Raw genomic sequence first — 25,913 nt, 5'->3', positions numbered from 1 at the left:
TAGCAAATTCTATTTAATTTTTTTATAATTTATTTAATATATTCGATTTATAACACAAACAATCAGAGATATGAAACAAATAAGAAATCAAAGATGAAAAAATCAATCGTGTTCGTCTCAGAGAATTTGAAGCAACGAAATATTACGCCATCGCCACCGTCATATTCTCTTATTCTGGATCTTCTTCTTCCTCTTTTTTATTTTTTTATGTATTACTCCCTCCATCCCACAAAGATAGGCTATTTGGACAAACACGGGAATTAAAAAAAAAATAGTTAGATCAGTTAAAATTAGTTTATTTATGTACTTTTCTATTTTTAGCCTTTAATAATTTTTTAAATAAATAAGTAATATATTGATGACTAATTTTTGTATTGGTGTATTTTGCATTGGTATTAAAAATTGACATTTACTCCACATTGAAATATGGAGAAATTAATTAAGTTGAAGATAACAATGTATATTTATTAGGGGTAACTAAGACCCTTAGTTTTAAAATTACTAACCAAAAATAGAAGGTGGCCTATAATTTGGGACGCCTAAAATAGAAAGGTAGCCTATCTTTGTGGGACGGAGGGAGTAATTTTTTGTTCATACGTTTGAAACTATTGTAAACTGTTTGAAACTGTTTTTAAGAAATCATTTTAAATTGTTTTTTGAAACCTTTATAAACTGTTGAAAACTTTATAAACTGTTTTTATAACTAATTTAATTTTTTTTATGAAATGTTAGAAACTGTTTTTAAAATCCGTTTGAAACTGGTTGGAACCATTGTAAATTGTTTGAAACTTTTATAAACCGTTTTTGAAATTTTTGTAAGTTGTTTGAAAATATATATTTTAATTGTTTGAAACCTTTGTAAACTGTTTGAAAGAGTTTGAAACTGTTTGAAACTGTATTTAGATAAATGTTGCAAATTGTTTTTTAAGAACCTGTTTGAAACGCTTGTAAACTGTTTGAAATTTGTGTAAACTGTTTGAAGCTTTAAATAAAACTGTTTGAAACGCTTGTAAACTGTTTGAAACCTTTGTAAACTGTTTGAATCTGTTCTTTTGAAACTGTTTGAAACGCTTGTAAACTGGGCTAATAATCACCCATGGCCCCTTAACTTTAGGGATATGGGCGCTAAACCCCCTGATGTTTAAAAACGGGTGCTAAACCCTCTGAACTTTGTGGCGGCGCTCACAAAAGCCCTTTTGGACAAAAATACCTCTGGCGCCGTCTTTTGTTTGGCGGCTGTCTTTTGAAACAGAAAAAAAATTGACTGCACCAAGTGTCAGATGACATGTCATCAAAAGACAAAAAAAAATAATATCTAAAACACTCCTTAATATAATATCTGATAAAATAAAAAAACCCAACCCAAAATCCAACCACCCATTTAAATCCAAACCGCCACTGATCTAACCACCACCGCCACTCCACCACCACCGGAAAATTTTCCGGTCATCTTCTCCGAGTGAATGATGACCGGAAAATTTTCCGGTCACCAAAATTTTCATCGCTCTAAGGAACGGGTCTGTTCCTCAGAGGAACAAAGCGGCATCTGTTCCTCTAAGGAACAGACCGCCAGATCCGGCGATCTGTTCCTCAGAGGAACAGATAAAGATGACCGGAAAATTTCCGGTCATCTTCAAAATGGAGAAGATGACCGGAAAATTTTCCGGCGGTGGTTGGATGGCGGGTCGGTTGGTGGGGTGGTGGTTTGGTCGGTTTTTGAGTTGACAGAATGGTTTATATTAAATTGGGTTGGTTTGATTTTTTTTTTTTCTAAATTAAATTAGGGGTATTTTGGGTGTTTGAATTTTTTAAGGCATATTTGTAATATCCCGTATTTTTCTTTTATTATTTTAAATAAATTTTTATATTTTTTACTTTAAGTTTTGCATTCCGTCGGGTTTTAAGTAATTCATTAATATTATTATTAAATATTTTTATTAAATATTATTTAAGTCGTTCGTTGAATTGGTGGTGATTTGATTCGTGGTTGATTTGTATTATTAAATTAAATATGTTAATCATACATAATATTTATTCAAAAGAAATAAAATATTGTATGTAAATTTAATGCATTTGGCCATGCAAATCACGTCTAAACAATTCATGTTATCTCTTTTTTTATTTCAATTTTCCCACTCTTTTATGTGGCCCATTTAATTGATAGAAGGCTGATTTATGAAGCCCATATTCACGCCAAGTCTTGTTCTTCAATATGTAAATGGTAGCTGCAAAAACAAATTGTGCTACGTGTTTCTTATTTTCTCCCGAATATATAGCTCGTTTTAAACACCGACTTAAACCCTAATTCATACATCATATTCTCTAAACCCTAGCCACTCTTTCCAGATTCTTCGTGAAATTCGTCGCCAAATCGCTGTGTATTTCGGTAAGCTTCAAGTGTTTAAATTCAATTTCGAGCTTATAAGCGGCACTTCCGTTCGTAACTGATAACTTTCTCGTTTTAGCTCCAAATTCACTTCCGCTTGATTCCTGAGATTGTAGACTCGGTCCTCTACAAGTCCGAGCTTAGTTTTTACACAACGGTACGTTATGTTTTCTGTTATAGACGCCGCCGTCTTATCGTGTTAATGAAATTTTCTGTTTTTGAATCTAAATCGATCTCTCCGTATTTTGATCCGTTCGTAGCCGTTTGGAGGTCAAATTCAAATACGTCTCGTCCCCGTGGAAGTAGACTCATTCCTCTACAACTTTGCTTTTTGAATTTCGCCAAATGGTACGTGAATCATCCTGCTATCATTGCCGTCGTCTCACCATTTTTTTAAGAACTATAAACTGTCGATGTTTTGTTCTGTTCACTTCCGATTACCTTCATCTTCTTTGCTTTGATTTTGATTGCTTGATGATGCTTAGTCTCTAGGTTTGGGTAGTTAATCGTTTAATTTTGGATCGTGATTGTTAATTGCTCCGGTCCTTGCTCTCGTTTTGAGCTTGAGTTCTCTGTTTGAAGTTTTGGTTTTTATTAACCTTTCTCATCTTGATTATGTTGTTCTTGATTGTTGTTCCTAATTTAATTTCTTTTGGGATGCTAAGAAATATTGAGGATTTGATTTAATTAGGGGCGTGATGTTTCATTTTTTTTTCTGAAACTCTGTTTTGATATGAGTTTCTACTGCCATGTTAAGTTTGTTATGAAACATTAAAGAAGATGATGAGGTGTCTGTGCGTGATTGGTTGATTATGTTATATTTTGGTTAAATGGCTATCAAAGCCACTGAATTGTGTTGGCTTAATTCAAGGGGTCCTTGAACTTATTTAATAACTGTTTTATTCTGATTTTTATTTTAATCTACGGAATTAGTTCCGATTTTTAATTTGGCAATTTGATTATTAATTACAATTTTAAATTGGGCATCATTAATTTTAAAATGAAAATTTATTTTAATCTTATTATAATTTAATCGACTTCGATTTAAATTATTTGTTTTGCCAATTATAAATAGAAATTGGATAACTAATTTACTTGTTATTTTGAGATTTTGGCTTAGCGTGTCAATGTGATTAAATTTATATTTTTTAACATTTGGATTTCGTTTCGAGTAATAAATTGACCAATTGAAAATGATGAGTATTTAATAATCTAAGTTAATATAATTACTTGGGTAATTATATTTGATTTAAATATCTATTTGGTATATTATTTTGATTAAATTACAATTTAGCCATTGAACATTTTTTTAAAAAACTTATTCGATTAAGTTTTTGGTTGTAACTTGGGTTATTTTAAGTTAAAGCTACTGGGTTCCGTTTTAAAAATTGATTTATTATTTTATCAAAGTTGATTCTATAATTATAAATTATGGTTTATAATTGGATATGATTATATTTATTTTATCAAAGTAATTTTTGGGAATTATAAACTCTGGTTTATATTTTGATAAAATATTTTGGGTCGGGTTAGACTTGGGTCACCCGACATGTGAGGTAGCTTGGTAGTTATTGGTAACTCGGCTAATCCAATATTTGAGAAAATGGATTTAAATTATTATTTATTATTTATTTAAGTAATATTTTTCGGAACGGATTTTAAAGCGGAAACCCAATAGACTTGACTTATTTATTTGAGTATTGTGTTACTCAATGTAATTCATTTTGACTCGGGTCCTTACGTGATTAATTGTTCATTCTATTCTGGCTACGTTTATGCTTGACTCGGTATTGTGCTAGTCCTAGGTGGTGTCTAGTATTCTTAGAGTTAGGGGTTGAATGGATTTTAACTTATATATTGTTTTAGACCCGTCGACTGTTCGTGCTTCGAAGTCTACGCAGGGTTAGCTGTTTGCCAAGATTCACGTGGATAAGCAAGCAGTGAGTTTGTAGTGCTATTTACCGCTTTATTAAGTACCGCATCGTATTTTGATATTATAAATGCTTTTGAACTGTTTTTACGGATTATGGATCTAGATTGAAACGAGCTACTCGATAGGCTTGTATCGAGACTGTGTGCACCGGTGAGTACTCTAGGAAACGGCAGACTAAAGTCTTGCTTACGCTGGTATATATTTATGACGAGGATTTGTTCCCGTCCACTCTGGGTTTATCAGTATGCTATGTCATACTTACGATGGGATCATTTCAATACTGTTTTCCATAATCATATTATATTAGTATAAACTGTTTTGATTTAAGGGTTTTAAACTTAATAAATGTAAATAGTATTGCGAACTCATCTCAGTATATCTGACCCAGTTGTTTTCCCAAATTTTCCAGGTTTATGATTTGAAAGCTGGTCCACTCCGATTCTTTTGATTCCTCAGAGGTTTTTATGTTATTTAAACTAGTTACTGTTTTCGAACTCTTAGACCGCAGTAGAACTAGTTTATACATTACTTATTATTGCACTTTGGGATTGTCGATTTGATCGACTAATTATTATTGGCATATTTACTCTGTAATATTTTATTACTATATTTGAGGCATGCTGTTGAGCATTTCAGATATTTAAGTTATTTTTATTAGAACTGTAATATAAATTGTTAGACTTAGGTTGGAGTCTCGGTTGCCCCGAGCAGCTTTCTGCAGGTTTAAATGTTTATTTGGTTTCCGCGAGGCTTGCTACGGGTTTTGGTACGACCATACCCATACCCTAGCGCCGACCACGATTCATGAAATTGGGTCGTGACAATATTTCTGACGTGTCAGATGATATGACAGTGTCAGATTTTTTTTAAATGTCAGTTGACTGAAAAAACGGCGCCAGGGGTATTTTTCGTCATATTTGGAATTTAGGGGATTTTGTGAGCGCCGCCACAAAATTCAGGGGGTTTAGCGCCCGTTTTTAAACATCAGGGGGTTTAGCGCCCGTACCCCTAAAGTTGAGGGGCATGGGTGATTATTAGCCGAAAGTTTGAAACCATTTTATAAATGTTTTTTAAATAATACTAAAACTGTGTTTTAAAAAAAAAAATTGAAACCGTTTGAAACTGCAATTGAAACTGCATTTGAAACTGTTTAAAATCTTTTTTAATAAATTTTTAATGAGAACAAATAAATTAATAATTTACAATTTTCTTTATTTTTGGAAAAAAATTATGATTGTTGGATATGAATTCGAAGTGAAATTTGAAGCGATTTGATTACGGATTAAAAATTCGAGCGGATCGGAAACTAAAATTGAAACTTACAATAAATTTTTAAAAAATAGTGATAGAATTAGAAAAATCAGTTTGTTTAATTGCCATGAGTTGAAAATTTTGAATTAAATTGCTGAATTGATTGTTATTTTTTTTTTAATGAGTTGAAGAAGAAGAAGAAGACGAAGAAGAAAAAAGAAGAAGAAGATGAAGAAAAAAAAGACGAAGAAGAAGAAGAAGAAGACAAAGTTGTAAAGTACAAATGGAATATAAAAATAAATAGAAGAGTAAAAAAATAAATTCCTGACATGTTAGACTAGAGAAATCAAGTTGATAATTTTTAGTTAACAAATACAAATATTTTCACTATTTAGGTATTCTTCTAATTATCCCTAAAACTAATCATTCAAAGAAAAAAATGTTGAACTGGAAATTAACGTATGTTAACAAATAAAAATATATTTATCCAAAAGAAAAATTGGAATATATTATTATATTATTTTATATGCGTTAACAGAACACATGTAAAGTCTCTTATAGTATTCCTGTTTTTAATTTCATAATATCAACATTTAAAGTACATAAAATACAAGTTCTATAAGCTTCTTTTAATAGTGGACCATTGACTAATTTTTATTCCAATCTCCTCTTCTTTGTTGTGACATTTAATAGTTAAACATAAATGTTGCAATTGTTTTTGAGGAAATGACGCGCTGTACCTCTTTTTTTCAAATTTTTCCATATCTGCCCTCTCATCTTTTAGGGTTTTAGGCGTACGCTTTTTTTAATTTTCTGTTTCCACTTATACGCCTTTTTCTTCTGACTTTTTTTAGCCGTCTCGTTTCTTTTTTCTCCGTTTGATCCCACCGTTATCTTCGCCTGTATTTGATTTTCCGGCTGAATCATCCTCTCCTCCATACCTTCTTTAGTCTGATCACTTATACTTGCTTCAAGCCCTAATCTAAAGGTAAAATACATGATTTAGGTATTTGAATTTGTTTTTTCAAATTATTGTTTCTCGATTTTTATATTTACTTATTTTTATTTATGGATTTTCTTTGTGCTTTTAAATTAATTTGTAAAATCAGTACATAAGCTTATTGAATGCCATGATTATACTTTTTTTGTGTTTCTGGATTTTTGTCATTTGTAATTTAGTTTTATTGTTTTTTTTTTTCATTTTTTTCAATATTTTGTATTCAATTTTGTAGTGTGTGATTATGGTGGTGATTTAGGTTCAGATTTAGGTTTGCATGTTAAAGAATTTGGTGGAATCTGTGTTTATTTTTACTTGTGTAAAACCTAGATGTTTAATGTTTCAAGCTTATTTGATTTTAGGATTGTGTATCTCTTCATGCAACTGTCAATTTTTTGATGATATGTATGTAATTATAGATTTTTCAGAATTTTTTATATAGTTTTTAATGATTGGTAGATTGATTGAATCATTTGCAGATATGATTGAATGTTATCTTAGTATGAACATTGTTGCTTTTCTTTTTTATTTTTATTACCTGTTATATTTATTTTATCAGAGTACATTTTTATTTGCTGCAATTTTTTTACCTTTGTTTGTTTTTCTCATTTGTGTTTTTTATTTATAACGTTTTTAGGAAATTTTTTAAATTGGCTTTGTTGACGTGACGCAACCGTTCGTTATCAGCAGAAGTTTTTTTTTGTGCTTTTGTGGAACAAGGAATTGACGGTTTGTGGAGTCTAAGTAAGTTGTTCATTTGATCACTAAAGGTTGTGCTTGAACAGATTGTCTTTTGTGTTTAATTAGTGTTTCTGTTATTTAAATGATTAGTAGTATATTTTATTTTTGATGCTGTTTTTTAATCCTGCTTCATTAATTTCAAACTTTAAAATATGTTTTCTTCATTATTTTCTCATTTTATTAAAAGTATTTTCAGAATTTTTGTGTGCCAGATGTTATATTTTTAATATAATTTCATTGTTTATTTGTAATTTTATGTTTTTATGTTCAGTTTTCATTTGTTAAGTAATTTGTACATTCTTCCTTACATTACATTTTTTACTATAGTGATTTCGAAAAGGATACTTTATGTCTGTGGCTTAACAGTTGTTTGACTGTATATTGACAGCTGTTTGACATTAGGTTAAGATTAAATTGACAGTATATAAGTATGTTTTTTTTTATATTTTTCCTTATATATATTATAAGTGAATATATTTAGCATATTTTACATTGAATGTGTTAGTTTTTTAACTTATTAATATAGTGTTTTTAAAGTAAACTGTTTTTTGATGCCTTTGTTTTTGGTGATGTCTTTACTTGCTTTATGATCCAAATTTCACAATTAGTACGATAGAAGTTATTGACTTTTTAAAAATTATTATCAATATATTTCAAAAAAATGGTATTAAAGCCAGTGTCTAAAAAAAAGTCACACCAAGGAAAGATGAAGTCAGTGCGATATGGAAAGATGGAAATCGTGCTGGTTTAAGAAGTAATTCGAAGAAAACACTTACTGATGTTGATAATCAGCCTAAGGTCAGTGTTTTTTTGTAATAAAATATGCTACAAATATGACTTTGTATGTTTAGTTTACAAATAATTGAGCATTGTGTGATTGATTATTTGTATATGTTTTTATGTTGGTTTCTTTTCCAGATTTGGCAATATGCTATACCTGTTGATGAATGGTTTGTAGCAAAAGTGCAAACTACTTTAAATCATGATCCCATTTTAAAGTTAAAAACCAAATTGAATGATGTTGAGTTAGATTTGTTTAGAAAGAGTCCTTTTGGTTATTTTCTTGATATGCCAGTTTTTAAGGTTCAAACACAAGTTTTGCATTTCCTTTTATTGAGGTTGCTTAACCAACCGAATGCAAATGAATTGTGGTTTAATATTGGGGGAGTGAGACTGAAATTTGGGATTGATGAGTTTGCCTTAGTTACAGGTTTGAAATGTCATGGAGATATTAGTAAACTTAAGTTTAGAAACACATCTGATGGGATCTTTGACAAATATTTTAAGGACCTTAGCTGTTTTAATAAGCAAGCCTTAGAGGATGTTTTTGTCACTAGGAGATGGTCTAGTCCGGGAGATGGAGTTAAAATAGCAATTTTATATTTTCTTGATGTGTTTCTGTTTTCGTCTCAAAACGTAAAACGTGTTTCCATAGTTAACCTTAACATAATTGAGTCAAGTGAGTGCAATGAATTTTCATGGGGACTAGATTGTTTTAATTGTGGGATAGATGATTTAAAGGATAAGTTGAAAGGGAAAAGTAAGCAATTTGAAGAAGAAGGTAAAATCCCGTTTTATCGGCTGGCTGTTTTCATTTATGCCTTGCAATGTTGGTTCTATGAATGTTGCCCTGTCGCGGTCAATAACCTTGCAATTTTGGAGAATGGCTATGCTATCCCAAGGATTTTGAGATGGAAAGTTGACAATAATCATGGCGTTGCGGAATTAGAGAAACCTTTCTTCTCTTTGAATGGAAAACAGGTTAGTGTTGTCTTTTTTAAAAAATAAAAATTATACAATTTACATTTTTTTATTATTTATTTTTTCTCTTTTTTATTGTACAGATGAAGTTGAGGAAAATCACTCCTTCTGTTGAGGAGATGAATAAGTTGGACTTATCTCATTTTTTTATCAAGGGAAAGGGTAAGAAGAAGGAGGTGAGCGAGAATTTATCTGATTCAGAAGATGATAAAGCTGAATATCAAGGTGGTGAGGCATCATCTTCAGCTTTACCAAAGAAAAGATCGCATCTTGATCATTTTGAGAAAGAGCTGCAGACGGTGGTTTCTTCTCAAAATAAAATTGTGGAAGATTTGAGTTGCTTTAAAGATTATGTGACTCTTCAGTTTACTAATCTTTTTAAAGTTCTTGATTCAATCAAGAAGAGCTCAAATGTAATGAAGAGCAGACAAACTTTGTAAGTAATTTTTTTGTTAAAATTTGCAATCTACTTTTGAACTACTACTGATATACCTTTAAACTACTTACATTTCACATCTAAACTACTTATGATATGCTTAATTTAACTAGTATTTATTTACTGATTTTTTCTCTTTTTTGTTTATTTTAACAGCATAATGGAGCTTCAATTAGTGATAATGGGTCTGATGACAAGGAGGAGGATATATCGTTTAAGGTAAAAATAATTAAGCTAATATGTATTTGTATCAATTTTTTAAGCAACATAGTGATGTACTAATATGAAACGACAAACTTATATTATTATATAGGTGATCAATCGCAATATTGTGCAGCCTATTGTGGAAAAAAGGAACAATTTGGCGGAGGATGATACGGCAGTAGAGAATAAAAAGGAGGTTGAGCAAGAAGATCAAACTAATTTATCTCAAGTTGATGAAGCAGCAAATGAGTTTGATAAAGTTTCTAGTGATGAAGTTGAGCCTGAAATCGTAAAGGCTGCAGAATGCAACATCGATAAGACGTTAAAGGATGCACAATGCAACATCGATAAGACGTTAAAGGATGCACAATGCAACATCGATACAATTTTAAAGGATGTAGAATGCGATATCGATGAAATGGATGCTGCCACTTTTGACGAAATTATTTCTTTTGCTACAATTGCAGTTGAGAAAATAAAATCACAAAAGGTACCTTATATGCAATTTATATAATTTTTTTAGTATACATCTGGTAGTTTGTTAGTTGTTTTCTTTTTGTTATTTCTTTATATTTTTGTATATTTTAATCCTTTCAGAAAGCTATGGCATGTTCATTTAATGACAATAGAAATCATCCTGAAATTATCGCTGCAGCTATGTGTTTAGATGCTTTTGAGGTATTTTATTTTTATTTTTTTTATCATGTGTTGTTTTTTTTACTAAATAGGTTATTATTAGTTGCTTAGCAGTTTATTAAGTTTTTTTTAGTAGTTTTTTAATATATGTTTTTATTAAAAGAATTTCTCGTTTTAGATTGCTGAGAACAAGGGTGGTTGTTCAAATCCAAACCTTGAAGCTGTTAATGTTTCAAATACTTTATCACCTGCCTCGGTATTTCTTTATAAATTTAGTATATTTTTTTTATCATGTGTTTTTTTTACTAAAACAGTTTATTATTGGCTGCTTAGCAATTTTTTATGTTTTTCTTAGTAGTTGTTTAATATTTGTTTTTGTTAAATTTTTGTCTCGTTTTAGAATTTTGAGAATAAGGGTGCTTGTTCAAATCGAAGCCTTGAAGCTGTTGGTGTTGTTTTAAAGACTTTATCCTCGGCTTCGGTATTTTTTGATAAATTTAATATAGTTTTTTCATCATGTGTTGTTTTCTGTACTAAAACAGTTTATTATTGGTTGATTAACAATTTATTATGTTTTCCTTAGTAGTCGTTTAATATCTGTTTTTGTTAAATTTTTGTCCTTTTTTAGAATTTTGAGAATAAGGGTGCTTGTTCAAATCGAAGCCTTCAAGCTGTTGGTGTTGTTTCAAAGACTTTATCCTCTGCCTCAGTATTTTATGATAAATTTAATATAGTTTTTTCATCATGTGTTGTTTTTTTTTACTAAAACAGTTTATTATTGGTTGCTTAGCAGTTTATTATGTTTTCCTTAGTAGTTGTTTAATATCTGTTTTTGTTAAATTTTTGTCCTTTTTTAGAATTTTGAGAACAAGGGTGCTTGGTCAAATCGAAGCCTTGAAGCTATTGGTGTTGTTTCAAAGACTTTATCCTCTGCCTCGGTATTTTTTTTGATAAATTTAATATGTTTTTTTCCCTTTATTGGTTACTTAATTATTAATTATTACATGTATCGTTTTTTTTCTCTTTTAGAATACTGAGTGCACGTCTGCTCATGAACATCCGAGTCATGTATTGGCTGAGACTGTTTCAGAGTCATTACCCTCAAATTTGGTATTTTTTATTTTAATTTTGTTAATTTTATTTATTTTGTTGCTTGTCAGTTTGTTGTTTTTTATTTATTGATTCTTTAAATTGTTTATTTTTGCCTCTTTAGAATGCCAACCTCGTTCATGCAAATCTGACTGATGTAGTACATGATGCTGTTCCGGTTTTAAATGATATTGATGCATCATTTGATTTTTGCAAACAAATTGAGTTTGATTTATGGCTTGAAAAAGCATTTAAAGAGAAAAACAGGTAAATATATTTTTATCTATAATTTTTTTTTTGTAAAATATATTTGTGACTTATTTTAATAATGTTATTTTTTATTTTTTTAGGTACAAGCACTATTCTCCTGAGGACAATGAGATTGCACCTCCCTTTGAGATGTATGTTGATCAAATAAGCAAAAAAACATGGTTCTCTTATCTGAACTACAGTGGTATGCCTTTATCATGTTCTATGAGTTTTTTTTACTACTCTTACTTTTAGTAAATAAAACTAATTTACTACTAATTTACTTGTAATTTACCGATAAGTTATTTGCAAATTTTAATTTATATTTTCAGCATATCGACGTGCTGTTTTATTTTTTGAGGGAGAAGCAAAAGTCGAGGCCTAATGTGAGGTGCACCACTGCTGACAATATCTTTGATAGACGCATGCAAAGTTTGTATGCTTCATATTTGTCGACTTCTGATGCTGAAAACTTTTTGAAAGGGGACTCTTTGATTTTTGATTATATGCGGGGTAAGAAGATTCTTATGGGTACTCCTTGGAGTGAAGTTGACGACGTTTTATTTCCTATTCATGTGGGAAATAGTTGGCATTGGATATTGGAGCGTTTATCATTCAAGGATAGGTGCATTTATATATACAACTCTAAAAAGTCACCTATTCTCAACCGAACGGCGGCTGAAGTGGTTATGGGGTATTGTGTCCTGATTCCAAGGTTGTTAGTCATGGGTAATTTACTATCGTCTATCAAAGCTATTGATTTGTCTTCTCCTGCTTATGTTGGCAAAACCAAATTTGAACATTTTGCTTTGTCTCAAGTTGATGGCTTACCAACACAATCTGACAGGTAAATATTTATGTTTGTGTTTTTCATTCATTCATTTATTTCTCGTTTAATGCATATGAGTGAGTAGCATTTTCTCCTAAATTTGATTAAATGTTCTGGTTACATTTTATTATGCGCTGTTTATGTTATGGTTGTGTTTATGATATTGTAATTTGATTTTTTTCTTTTTGTGATACAATTTGGTGATTATATTATGTTTCTTCTTTATATGTAGTGATTGTGGTGTATTCGTGGCTGCATTTGCTGAGTATATCATCGAAGGGAGTAAGGTGCCTTTGCGTATCTCGATTGAAAATATGAGGTCTAGATATTGTGCTTTGTTGTATGCTCACGCACTGTCAAAGCAACCACCAATGGAGGTAACCAATACTCAAGCTGCACCAATTGTAGAAGAAGGACGAGGAAAAAGGAAGAAGATCAAAGCAGAGATTAAAGACATTGGAGCTGAATCAAAGGTTGAACAAGGCAGGGGAAAAAAGAAGATTATTAAAATAGAGAATAAGTGATTTTTTAATATGAATTATAATACTTTGATACTTTGTCTAAAAATATGAAGTTTGTTGGATTTTTTCTTTCTATTATGTTATGATCAGATCTTTATACTCTAATTTTAAATTTTTATATATTTTCACATCTTATGAAATATTTATGATACTAGTTCATTGAGCTACCAAAAAGCTGCTCATGAGCTACCATAAAGCTGCTTGAATTTGTAGGTGCTCATGAGCTACCATAAAGCTGCTTAGATTTTTTTTATAATTGTACAATAAATTTATTTTTTAATTTGAATTTGGTGATCTAATCAGAATGTATCTAATAAATATTTAATATAGTAGCTTACTTATGAAAAAAAGTCCATTTTTTTAACATTTTTTTAACATAAAGACTTATCATAAGGGAAATTTAAACCTTTTCCAAGACCTGATACTAATGAGCTACTAATTAGCTGACCAAAAGCTACTTAAATAATACTTACAGCGAAAACCATAGCCATATGTGTTTTTCATACGGTTTTACTTGTAATTCATTAGTTGCTATCTTTAAATAAAAATAAAAAAAATAAGATATTTTTAAAATGTGTATTTATTGAATAATAATTTCATATTCTTGTTTGAATTTGAATCATAAAATCATAATGTATTTAAAAAAAATCAAATAACTAAAGAATTACAATCAATTTTTTTTGGGGCATTTTGGCATGTTTTCCTGTTGTGTCCGTAAACTCCGCACCTGCTGCATTTGTTTTGATTTGTAGATTCGCATGGCCCTTTAATTCTCCTCTTCTTTGGTCTTCCTGACTTGGTTTTTCCATGTGGCGGCAGGACTATTTTCTCTGTAACATTTGTTGGTATGCTAGGCAAGTTTTGATTGTCAACTGGATATACTATCCCTTCATAAGTTTTTAACATCATTTCTTTTCCAAAGTATTCTGAACAGTACCTGTAAGGCTCTTGGTGTAGCTCTTTTAGTAATGCCATGGCATGTGGACACAGAAGTTTGTCCATTTGAAATCTTCTACAAGTACAAGTTTTTTCTTTCAAATCTACTGTGAATATCAGGTCATGTTCATAAACCGTACTTGGTTGATCAGTTGATTTTGATACCTACAATTCAATATCAGTTGCGATTAATGTTTAAAATTACAAAAAATCTATTTAAAAGTCACCGGTAAGCTACTGTCAAGCTACAAAAATCCAAACTGGACACTCATTTTATCATAAACAGCAACAATTAATTAAAGCCGACACATGTTAATGAACACAAAAGAAACAAATATAAAATAAGGGCATACACCAAAATGCACACACATTTATTAGGATATATAACAAGTAAATCTGACCTTCATTTTCAGCGAATCAATGTAGTTTTCATGTAGCATGTTTTCAGCTCTTTTTGAAACGCTTGTGAAGGTTGACATGGCTGAGAACCTATTTGTATATGTCCATTCTTGAACCAATGCTCGTAGGTACTCTAACAAAGGTGTTATTGGTAGTTCTCTTGCACCTCTAATTTTTGCATTCAAAGATTCTGCCACATTTGTTGTCATCATCAAATGTCTATTGTTTGTAATATGTGCCCTCGCCCATTTTGGATACCCCACTTTTTCTAGATACGGCCTTATACGCGCATCCATCTCATCAATTTCAGCCATGTAAAATTCAAATTTATCTTTAGTGTATGCCCTTACTGCTTTGAAAAATGTTTTTCTGAAATCTTTTGATTTCTTCCTGAAATTTGTTTTGAGGTTGTTGTACAAATGAAAGGTGCATATCCCATGGCTAACTTCAGGATATACCTTTCCAATTGCATTTTTGATGCTCTCATGCCGATCCGAAATAATACACATTCCCTCTCTCAATCCAAATGCCTCTCTTAAATTTTGAATAAGCCATTCACATGATTTATTATTTTCAGAATCTGCCACTAAAAACGCTAAGGGGAAAATTTTGCCATTTCCATCTTGTGTACTTGCTGAGAGCAGTGTTCCACCATAAGCTGACTTTAGAAATGTGCCATCAACTGCTACCAAAGGCATACACGAAGTCCACCCTTTTATTGAAGCATCTAAAGCCATGAACACGTAGAGAAAGCTGTTGTCTTCTGTAGTTTGTAATCTCACAAATGATCCTGAATTTGCAATTTGTAGGAGATATAAATAAGACGACAACTTTGCAAATGAATCATCGGCTCTTGCTCTTATTTTTTCAAGAGCCATCTCCTTTGATCTATAAGCTTTTGTATGGTTGATGTTTACACCGTAGTCTTCTTTCATGTCCCTCAATATGTCTCCCGGCGTGTAAACTGTTTTTAAACTCAGAAATTTTGACTTAATGCACTCTCCAATGATTGCTGATGTTGCTTGCCTTTGGTTGCTTGTTCTTGATTCTAATGGGCAAATATGAACATTGTTCAACTTCCTTATCATGAACATGCTTGTTTTTATTTTTCTTGAAGCTCTTAATTTCCAATCACATCTCTCATCCCAACAATCTAAGAAAAACTGTCTTCTACATGACTTCTTCACCTTATATTGGAAGTGATTCTTTATCGCGTAGAAGCTCATAACCGTGCTCAAAGTTTCTTTGTCTTTGTAAATCTGCCCTTGATCAATTTCTGGATGTTTTCAATTCGATATCACATTCGCGTCATCAAACTTGCTCTCTATCTCTTCGTCCTCGCCATCAAAGTCATTACTCGCATAGTTTGCGCAAAGGACTGCATCTGAAATGCTACCGTCTGCTTCTCCATTAAATGACATCATTTCTGACGTAGTTTTTGAGCTTGAGACAGCAGCTGTATGAATGCTTCTGATTTGGGTATTAGTCAATAATAAAGTCGAATCAAAGAAGTTGACGTCCCTTTGACTTTTGGCAAATGATATGCACAATGGATACTTTGTGCAATCTCCATCTTGTTTTTTGAGCTCTTTGTAAAAGAATAAAGTAGCATTATCTTGTATCTTCAAAGGTTGATATCCGTTCTTCACTTTGTACTTGACTTCTATTTCAGTAGCTCTCTGGTTGCTTTCCAGTTGATTATTTAGTTTCTGTAGTAAACTGATATAGTCACATTCATTCGGCAAAACCATTCCAGTAACATCAAAATTGATGTAGTCCATACTCTGATTCCACTCTCCATTATAATGAATGAATACTGGAATATTTTCCATGTACTAAACAGAAAAAAAAAACAAAAAAATCAAAATATGCTTTGAACTTATTCCTAATAAGATTTAACCATGACAGTTAATTTAAAATGCCATAAACTTAATTTGCACACATTGCAGACATAATTAATAGAGCAATAAACAACTATATTCAAACAGATCAATCATAATTTTATATAGAGAATTCTTATTTTGTATTTGTCTAAATCTTTTAATGAAAAACGTTCTTATATAGTGCCAAATATAATTGAACAGTTATAACCTAGAAATCTATTCAAAAATTGCATAAAATAAAACTCATTCATCATAATTGTAATTTATTTCAAAGAAAAACCTACAAAATTTCAGATCTTTCTAAATAGAATGGAAACTAAAACAGAGATATTATAATTTGTTATTACAAAATTGAATCTAATGAAAAATTACTAAGACATTAATTGAGTAATTGATTAAATTTGAATCACGTACCTGAATTAGATGAGAGATTGAATGCTTGAAGTCAGACAAATACTTAAATATACGGGACAAATCTGATTAATTATTCAATTATCTGAAATTATTGGAGAAATCAGCAGAAATTGGAACAATTTTGGAGATTAGCTGTTTTATCTTCAACTTTGATTTTTGAATAATCTAATTTTTATTAATTTGAAGAAGAAACTGCCGTTGTTCATCGGAGAAGATGGAGATATTTAACGGTATTAGAGTCTGTTACGGTGAAAGGCATATTTGCTATCTTTTAAACAAAAAAGGCGTATATGTGCTAAAGTTTTAATAGAAGAGTGTTTATGAAAAGTTCAAGCCCAATTCAAGCATATATGAACAAAGCCCATTGTTTTTGCTGTTTGTTGACAGAGAGTGTTGCATAATTGTTCTTTAAGCTGACGAGATGCTCTTTTCTCATTTAAAATTAAACATCTTTTATATCGAGCATTGGCAAAAATGTTGTGTCCATTGTAACGCTACAAATAATAAAGTCAGGATAGAGTTTATATAAGAGGTATTCGATTTCAATAAATATCTAAACATGTGGCAATATGCTTATATCGGAGTTAAATTAACATGATAAAAAATCATCTAGTATAAAGTATGGTGCCTAATAAATAAGCATAAAGTAGTAAGTACTCTCAAAAATAGTAAATTCAATTACTAATGTTTAGACAATTATAACTTTATAAGGTTTCATGCTCTATTCCAAATGATACTTCTTATCAATAATTAAGATAACATTATTTAATCTAATCTAATTTCCAGTTTCAAGATCAATTGTTTGTGCTCCTACAACATTTCTCACTTTACTAAACCTCTTCAATATTATTTAATATATCAATGTCTTAATTAATAAGCACCACCAAATTTACAGAATCATGAGCAAATTAGCATGATTAATCTTACTTTTTTCATGATTTCAGCCATAACTCTGCATAAGTATTTTTACCTCCGTAATCAAAATCAAGTCTATAATACATGATTATCAAAATTAGAGAAACAAAATAATTTTTATTCATATCAAAAAGTGTTTGTTACATAAGCAAAATCAGTTTATATAGCTACTGATTTTACACAAGGAAAAAAATAACAGCTCCTAACAGAATTCTACAGCTAACTAAAACACTATAGCTGTGTAACTAACTGCCAGCTGTATAACTAACGTGAGAAGCATGTGTTGCTGATGTGGCAATCCAGGTGAATCAAGAATGATGTAATCAGCAAATGACACGTTCTCCAATACGCCCCCTCAAGCTGGAGCATAAATATCCATAATGCTCATTTTGGACATAGCATGCACAAAAAGACTGTGGAGGCAAGGGCCTGGCGAAACTATCAGCAAGTTGGTTGCCAGAAGAAACAGGAAGCAAGTGTATCAAACCAGAGCTTAATTTTTCTCTTATGTCATGGCAGTCAATCTCTATGTGTTTAGACCTCTCATAAAACACAGGACTGTGAGCCAATTGGATTGCAGATTGACTGTCACAATAAAGAGAAGCAAGAAAAGATAGCTTCTGGTGTAAGTCTGTGAAGAGATAGGCAAACCATTGAATTTCACAAGTCAAAGAGGCAAGAGACCTATATTCTGCTTCAGAACTGGACCTAGAGACAGTTGTTTGTTTCTTGGATTTTCTGGATATTAAGGAAGTAACAAGGAAAATCCAAAAACCTGAAACAGATCTCCTAGTGTCTAGACAAGACCCCTAGTCTGCATCTGAAAAAGCTGAGAGTTTAAGTGAGGAAGATGCTGAGAAGAACAAGCCTTTTCCAGGTTCTCCTTTAAGATACCTCAAGACCCTATGAGTTGCAAGAAGATGTGTTGATGTAGGGCAATCTAGAAACTGGGATAATTGATAGACTGCATAGGAGATATCTAGTCTTGTATTACATAGATACAATAATTTGCCAACTAACCTCATGTAATCTGAATTATCTGATAATGTATCTGATGTATCTTTGGATAGTTTTTGTGAAGTGATCATAGGAGTAGGCACTGGTTTGGACTCCATAAAACCAGAATCTTGTAATAAGTCCAGAGTATATTTCCTTTAAGATAAATGAATACCAACTTTTCTTCTTGCAACTTCTAAGCCAAGGAAATATTTCAAAATTCCTAAATCTTTAATGCTGAATGTGGTATGCAAAAAATCCTTAATGACAGAATCTCTGAAGTAGAGTTGCTTGCAAGTATGACATCATCAACATATATTAAAAGAGCAATGAATGTTGTACCATTGTGTTTGATGAGTAGAGAAGGGTCAGAATGTTCCTGAGTAAAGCCAATGGATTAAAATGCCCCAATCAATTTTGCATTCCACTGTCTGCTGGCTTGCTTTAAGCCATATAAAGATTTCTGCAGCTTACAGACTTAAGAGGATGTTGATGTGGCAAAACCAGGAGGAGGTAACATATACACTTCCTCATTGAGATCACCATGTAAGAATGCATTGTTGATATCAAGTTGATGTAGATGCAGTGATTGACTGCAGAAACAGCTAATTATGTCCTGATGGTACTCATTTTAGCCACTGGAGAAAATGTATCAAGATAGTCCAAACCCTCTTGTTGAGTGTACCCCTTTGCAACAAACGTGCTTTACATCTCTCAACTTGACCAGAAGAAGTAAATATAAGCTTATACACCCATTTGCAGCCAATGGGTTTCTTACCTTCTGGCTGACTTGTTAAAATCCAAGTGTTATTGCTTTGAAGTGCATCTAATTCTGCTGTAATGGCTTCTCTCCAACACTCATGCTTAATTTCTGCATTATAAGTCTTAGGCTCTACTAAAGTATCTATACTATATATGTAATGTTTATGAGCAGATGAGATTCTATCATAAGACAATACAGTAGAAAGAGCATGAGCAGATGTGCATGTGAAGTCTTTGAGATGAGTAGGAAGATGAGTAACACGGCTTGATCTCCTTAGAGGAGAAAACTCTTGGTTAGAAAGTGTGGATGGACTGCTAGGTGGTGCAAGTCATGGATTATTTGAAACAGAAGGAACTGGTGGTGATGGTGTTTTGGATAACAAACAATCTAAATCAAAAATGGATTCAGATTGTATTGCTGGAGAAGCAATATGGTTGGCTTTTGAGTAAGAAAAAGTTTTATCATAGAATGTGATATTCCTGGAGATCAAGATTTTGTGACTGTCTAGACAGTATACTATGTAACCTTTAATTGCAGCAGGGTAGCCTAAGAAATTGCACTTAAAAGCTCGTTTGTCAAACTTGGTTCTATGTGCAGCAATGGTTATGGCAAAACACAAACAACCAAAAACTTTGAGATGTGTAAGTGATGGAGGTTTATTATATAATAAAGAAAAATGGAGTTTTTTCATCTATGACTGGAGATGGGGTCCTATTAATTAAATGTACAGCATGAAAAATGCAATGAGCCCAAAATTGGAGAGGTAAATGAGATTGAAACCTTAATGCACGAGCAATATTGAGGATATGCTGATGCTTCCTCTCTACTGTGCTATTTTGTTCTGGTGTATAGACACAACTCCTTTGATGAATAATGCCATGCTGCTGATAAAATGATGCACACTCAAATTCTCCTCCATTGTCTGTTTTGATGACCTTAATAGTTTTGTTAAACTGAGTGAGAACAAATTTAACAAAGTTTTGTAAATGAATTCTGGCCTCAGATTTATGTCTCAGCAGAAAAACCCATGTGAACCTTGAATGATCATCTACCAATGTTAAAAAAATATCTATAGCAATTAATGGATGCCTGTGAGACTGGCCCCCATATGTCAGCAAGTAAATCAAAACAATGTTCTGTCATAGAAGTACTGATTGGAAAAGGCAATTTCCTTTGTTTGGCAAAGTGACAAACATTACAAATCTTATTTACAAATGTTTTTATTGAAGAATCAAGTTTTTAGAATACTTGAATTCTCTTGTGAGACAAATGTCTCAATATAAAATGCCATAAGTCCAAGTCACAATTGTCTTTGGAAGCAGCAGAAACAGAATTGCATTGTGCATGAAAATCTGTAGCTTGACTCATTTGATACATCCATTCCTTCTTTTCAGCTCAGCCATTCCTCCTCCATGTATCCATATCCTGAATAAAACAGAAATCATGGTATAGAAGTTAGAGTAATCTCCTGTTGTTTGTCAACTTGCTTGTAGAAATCAAGTTGAAATTGAACTGAGGAACAAAAAGGACATTGCATAACAACAGGTTAGGATTTAGCTGAACTGAGCCAATGTGAGAAATAAGAATCAATTGTCCTGTTGGAAGTTTGACATGAACATTTGAGACTTCTTTAAATGTCTTAAAACACTTTAAATTACAGATTATGTGATATGTTGCACCAGTGTCCAAGATCCATGTATCTCTATAACCTTTAGTAGAGAAGTAACAAGTATGCGCAGTACCTTGTTCTTCTATGTTAGGCTGAAAAGTAGTTGAGAGAGAGTTTATGTGAGCTACAGTTTCAATCTCTTGAGGTTGTATGAGACTCATGATTTTCTGGTACTGATCAGGAGTGAAGGGAAAAATCTGACCATTATGCATTTCTTGTTGTGCAGGCAAGTTTGTTCTGTGTGCATCTCTGAAAATTTCAGCTTGCTCTTCTAAGGGATCTTGATATTGTTGTTCAGCAACTTGAACTTGGTGTTCATAACTACTTTCTCCACTGAATTTTGGCTGAAATCCAGGAGGATAGCCATGTTTCTTGTAGCAGTCATCAATAGTATGATTTGTAAGTCCATAATAGGAGCATAATTTCTGCTTCAAAGCTGGAATTGGCATGTAATTACCTCTTCCTCTAACATTTCCAGATCTGTAACTATTGATACCTCTTCCTCTAGCATAACATACATTAGATTCATAACCAGAATCATCATTACTAGCTTCATAAAAGCCTTTGGCCATAAAAGCATTTGCATCAACTGTTGGTTTGACACCAGATCCTATCAACTGTCTTTCAAACTGTACTGCTATAGAGAATGCTTTATTTATCTTTGGTAGTGGTTCCATCATCAGGATTGGTGTTTTAATTGTTCCAAAATTGATTCAGCCTTTTTACAACTCTTATAACATGATTATTTGATATGTTCTTCTCAACTGTCTCAACAAGACCACATGAATATTTAGGCTCACAGGTACACAAAGGTAAAGATCTAAGGCTCTTCAATTCATCCCAAATTGTTTTCAAGTGAGTAAAATACTCGTTAACACTCAGTGTATTCTACTTATATGTAAAGAATTCTTCCTGTAGATCTCTTATTCTACATGCATCTCCCAATGAAAAACGATCTTTCAAGTCAGTCCGCACTATCCATACAAGATGCACTATCTGCAATAGTCTGTGAAACAAATCTATATAACTAGGACATAACCAAGGTATTACACCTTTCCCAAACAGCAAAATTTTCATCATTACAAAGAGGTGGAACAATAGATCCATCAACAAATTTATATTTATTCTTAGAAATCAAAGACATTCTCATAGATCTATACCAGGAATGATAATTGCTTTCAGTGAGCGAATTTGAAACAAGAACAAGTGAGGGATTCTCACCAGGATGAACAAAAAATGAACTAGAGATTCATTCCTCTGCCTTTGCAAAAACATTGAACTGATTCGCCATTGTTGATGTGTATCAGAAGAACAAGCTTTTCAAAATAAGCAATATCAAATGAAGAATATGAAGACCATTTTAAGCTCTGATACCATATCAAAATTAGAGAAACAAACAAATTTTTATTAATATCAAAAAGTGTTTGTTACATAAGCAAAATCAGTATATATAGCTACTGATTTTGTAGAAGGAAAAAATAACTGCTCCTAACAGAATTCTACAGCTAACTAACACACTATAGTTGTGTAACTAACTGCCAGCTGTATAACTAACATGAGAAGCACGGGTTGCTGATGTGGCAATCCATGTGAATCAAGAATGACGTAAATGACACGTGCTCCAATAATTATTAGTTTAATTTCACATCTTCTCAAGTACATACTACATCTTGCCTATCCCCATAATTCTTCTACTTTTCATATTTAGAGAGATCTTACAACACTAACCCCAATGATGATGAAGCTATTAGATTCCATGTAGCAATCCTAAGCCTGCATATTATAATTTTTTTAATACCCTAGGAAGATTGTATTTGTTAAAATTAATAACACAAATACCCACCAACTATCAATATAGAAAAATACATCTTCAGTTGCCATGAGAAAATCAGCAATGTGCTAACCTTAAGGAGGATATGTATTTCTCAATCCCTAGCTTCTCTTCAGAATTATATATAGCCCATTTCTCCGGAGGATCAATTAAATCTCCGTTCCCTATATCTGTACAGAAAAGTGAACTACGACGGAGATTTGCATATTTAATATCTAAGGAAATCCAAATTCACCAAAAAAATCTAACCTTGAAGCAAGAAATCTGATTTGCATTTGTAGCCTTTTAGTATTCAAAAGGCGTGGCCATTTCCGACATCCTGAAAGATAAGATCTGTTCTAACAGTATCAGTTGACAACAACACGCAAAGACAGATTACAAATTATCCAATTTACAGTTAAATTGTTACCTAGAAGAGATTTTAAATAAGTTTGAATTGCTTACCTCAGTTGCCAAATGAATTTATTGAAAGCTAGTTAGATTCATGCCATAAGAGTCATTGTTGATTCATTTGTATTAATCATATTAATTAATATGTTTTTATTTTCTATATAGGACAACATTAAGAAAGAAAATGAGGGTGTAAATATGATTCTAGATTCAACCAAATTTATCAGTTTAGACAAACCAAGAATATAGAATAGCAGATGCAGGCAACAAATGACATTATTACGAGAACCTGTCTTAAAGAATGCTATAATCAATAAAGAAAGTTGATAAAAAAGACAATTGAAATATAACATGTAATAATAAAAAAATAACATAAATCACTCAAAATAACAAAACTCTTTAAACATGGCTATGCTTCTCAATATAGTCACAAATGGAATAAGAAGACTAGAAAGAACTCACATGCTCAAGCATTTTCAAATGTCAAATCTTGTTCACATGCTTGTGCTTATGAGACCTCTAAAGCCAAGCCACCTCAAATGCAATCAAATGTGAACCATAGAATTTAATGTTTTTATTGCATGAAATATGACCACACTAATGTTCATTGCTATGTGAGAAAAGTTCAATTAAGGTTAATCACTTTGAATTATTGAAGCATTGACTTTCAAGAACCTAAAGTTTATCTTCATATCTTATTCTCCTAAAAATTTTGATTTGCTTTAAAACCATTTTAGTGATTGGACTTTGCCTTGGTGTATTCAATTGATGAATTATTACCTATTTTTTTATTATTTAAATCAAATTAGTTCAATTTATTGAGTTTTAGGCTTGATATCATATCAAATTAGTGCCTTGCGCCTCAATTGAATGAGAAACTAAAATTTGTTTTCAAAATATCCTTCAATTAGCTCCTTTGTTCATTTTAAACATGATATTATTCTTTTTGTGCTTGACAAAGGGGGAGAAGTTTCTATGCTCAAATTGCTTAGTATTTTCAAATATTTCTTACTTATGCCTTACTTATTGCTTTTATCTTATGTGCATAAAGTGAGGAGGGGGCCAAAATCAATTTGTCTCTTACTTAACTTAGCCATTTTAGCATGTTGATTGTCAAATTTAAACAGGGGGGATTGTTGGACCCTTGTCCTTTCAAACTCCTTTATTTTTTACTTTGACGGTCAACTATGAGTGATCTAATCTTGTTTATTAGTGTATAGGAACTCATAGGAACAATCGGAAGTCAATTCGGTGCTCTCTAGCAAAAATCAAGTTCTTGAGTTGCAAGCTGTCCAGTAGCATATCTCGCCCGTGATGAACTTTCATCTCGGGGGCGATATTTATCACGGAGCAACACAAAATATCACGGGGGTGATATTTGAGCTGACAAAACCTAGTCGACCGTTGGGAAGAATCTCGGGCGCGGCAAATGGATCTCCAGCGCGATAAATGAGACCGTTGAAGATCCAACAGATATATTTTTGAAGATGCAATGAAGCGTTGACACGTGGCACTAGCCGTTGAAGGATTTTGGCCTATTCAAATATCTCGCCCGTGATATTTCCATCTCGGGGGAGATATTTCTGCTGAGAGCAATTTTTGTTTTGTTTGTTAGTGCTTTTTGGGGATTGCTTTATGTATAAATATAAACCCATTTGCAATGTTTCAAGGCCAATGGTTTCCACACCTTGAAACAAAAAACACATATCTTAAATTTACATTTGTTTTGTTGTCGTTTTGGAGTAAGTTTGTAAACTCTTAAATCATTGTGGGTTCTTGATTAGCCTTAGAAAATCAATTGTGAGTTAGAGTTTAGTTTTGAGAAAACTCAACTCTTGTAAGTTAGAGATTACCTTTGGAAAATCTCATAGTTGTTGTTTAGCTATAAAGCACTAAGTTTGAAGTTAGCTTAGAAAACTTCTTGTGAATCTCTTTTAGTGGATTTTAAATCTCAATCTTTGATTGAGTATTAGAGTAGGATCAATTTGTGATCAGAACCACTTTAAATCTCTTGTGTCAATCCTCTAAACTATTAACCTCTTTTAAATTCTTATTTCCGCTTTAAAGAATTTTAATCTTCCGATTCACAACTCAAAATCCGGTTTGCCATTACCCCATAGGGTCTTTCATAGTTGAATCGGTTAAGTTTTGTTAAGACTTGTCTAAATTGATATCATTAATTTTTTTATTTTTTCTCTTTTTAAATCGGATCATAGTCGATTTTCAACGGAATAAGTTGAATTCCTTTAAATTTTGGTATTATCGGTCGAAATTGATTTTATTTTTTCTCCTTTCAAATTGGGTTATAGTCGATTCTTGACCGAATTAGTTGAATCGATAGAAATTTTGATAAGACCGGTCAAAATTGATATTATTAAAAGTTTTAGTTTTTTCTCTTTCAAATCGGATCATAGTCGATTTTCGACCGACTTAGTTGAATTAGTTTAAATTTTGGTATCAAAATTGATATTATTGAAAATTTCTATTTTTTTTCTCTTTCAAATCGAATTATAGTCGATTTTTGGCCGAATTAGTTGGATCGGTTAAATTTCGGTAAGACCGATCAAAATTTATAAAATTAAAAATTTCAATTTTCTCTATTTTCGAATCAGACCATAGTTAATTTGCGATCGAATTAGTCGAATCGGTTTAAATTGATTTTTTTTATTTTTTTCTCTTTTTAA

The 25,913-nt window shown here is 31.8% G+C and overlaps 3 protein-coding genes across 3 annotated transcripts; 2 read left to right on the top strand and 1 right to left on the bottom strand.

Annotated features, from left to right (window-relative positions):
* Positions 1-6,296: 6,296 nt before the first annotated feature.
* LOC126661859 (uncharacterized) lies at positions 6,297-11,296 on the top strand. The gene is made up of 12 exons (XM_056104150.1): positions 6,297-6,306; positions 6,803-6,868; positions 8,000-8,106; positions 8,227-9,069; positions 9,153-9,482; positions 9,662-9,724; positions 9,819-10,199; positions 10,307-10,387; positions 10,524-10,601; positions 10,746-10,826; positions 10,974-11,054; positions 11,117-11,296. Exons 1-12 carry the CDS (start codon positions 6,297-6,299, stop codon positions 11,294-11,296), a joined length of 2,301 nt encoding a protein of 766 aa, XP_055960125.1.
* A 712-nt stretch (positions 11,297-12,008) lies between these two features.
* On the top strand, positions 12,009-13,036 carry LOC126661858 (uncharacterized). The gene is made up of 2 exons (XM_050355736.1): positions 12,009-12,530; positions 12,745-13,036. Exons 1-2 carry the CDS (start codon positions 12,109-12,111, stop codon positions 13,034-13,036), a joined length of 714 nt encoding a protein of 237 aa, XP_050211693.1. The 5' UTR covers positions 12,009-12,108.
* Positions 13,037-13,681: 645 nt separating this feature from the next.
* LOC126661857 (uncharacterized) lies at positions 13,682-16,200 on the bottom strand. The gene is made up of 4 exons (XM_050355735.1): positions 15,670-16,200; positions 14,371-15,627; positions 14,197-14,214; positions 13,682-14,134 (listed from the first exon to the last, which is right to left on the bottom strand). The coding sequence occupies exons 1-4, from the start codon at positions 16,198-16,200 to the stop codon at positions 13,682-13,684; spliced, it is 2,259 nt and encodes a 752-aa protein (XP_050211692.1).
* Between the last annotated feature and the right edge of the window lie 9,713 nt (positions 16,201-25,913).

Source organism: Mercurialis annua, linkage group LG8, assembly GCF_937616625.2.
Source record: "Mercurialis annua linkage group LG8, ddMerAnnu1.2, whole genome shotgun sequence".
Classification (NCBI taxonomy): domain Eukaryota; kingdom Viridiplantae; phylum Streptophyta; class Magnoliopsida; order Malpighiales; family Euphorbiaceae; genus Mercurialis; species Mercurialis annua.
This window is presented reverse-complemented; position numbering and strand designations above follow the sequence as displayed.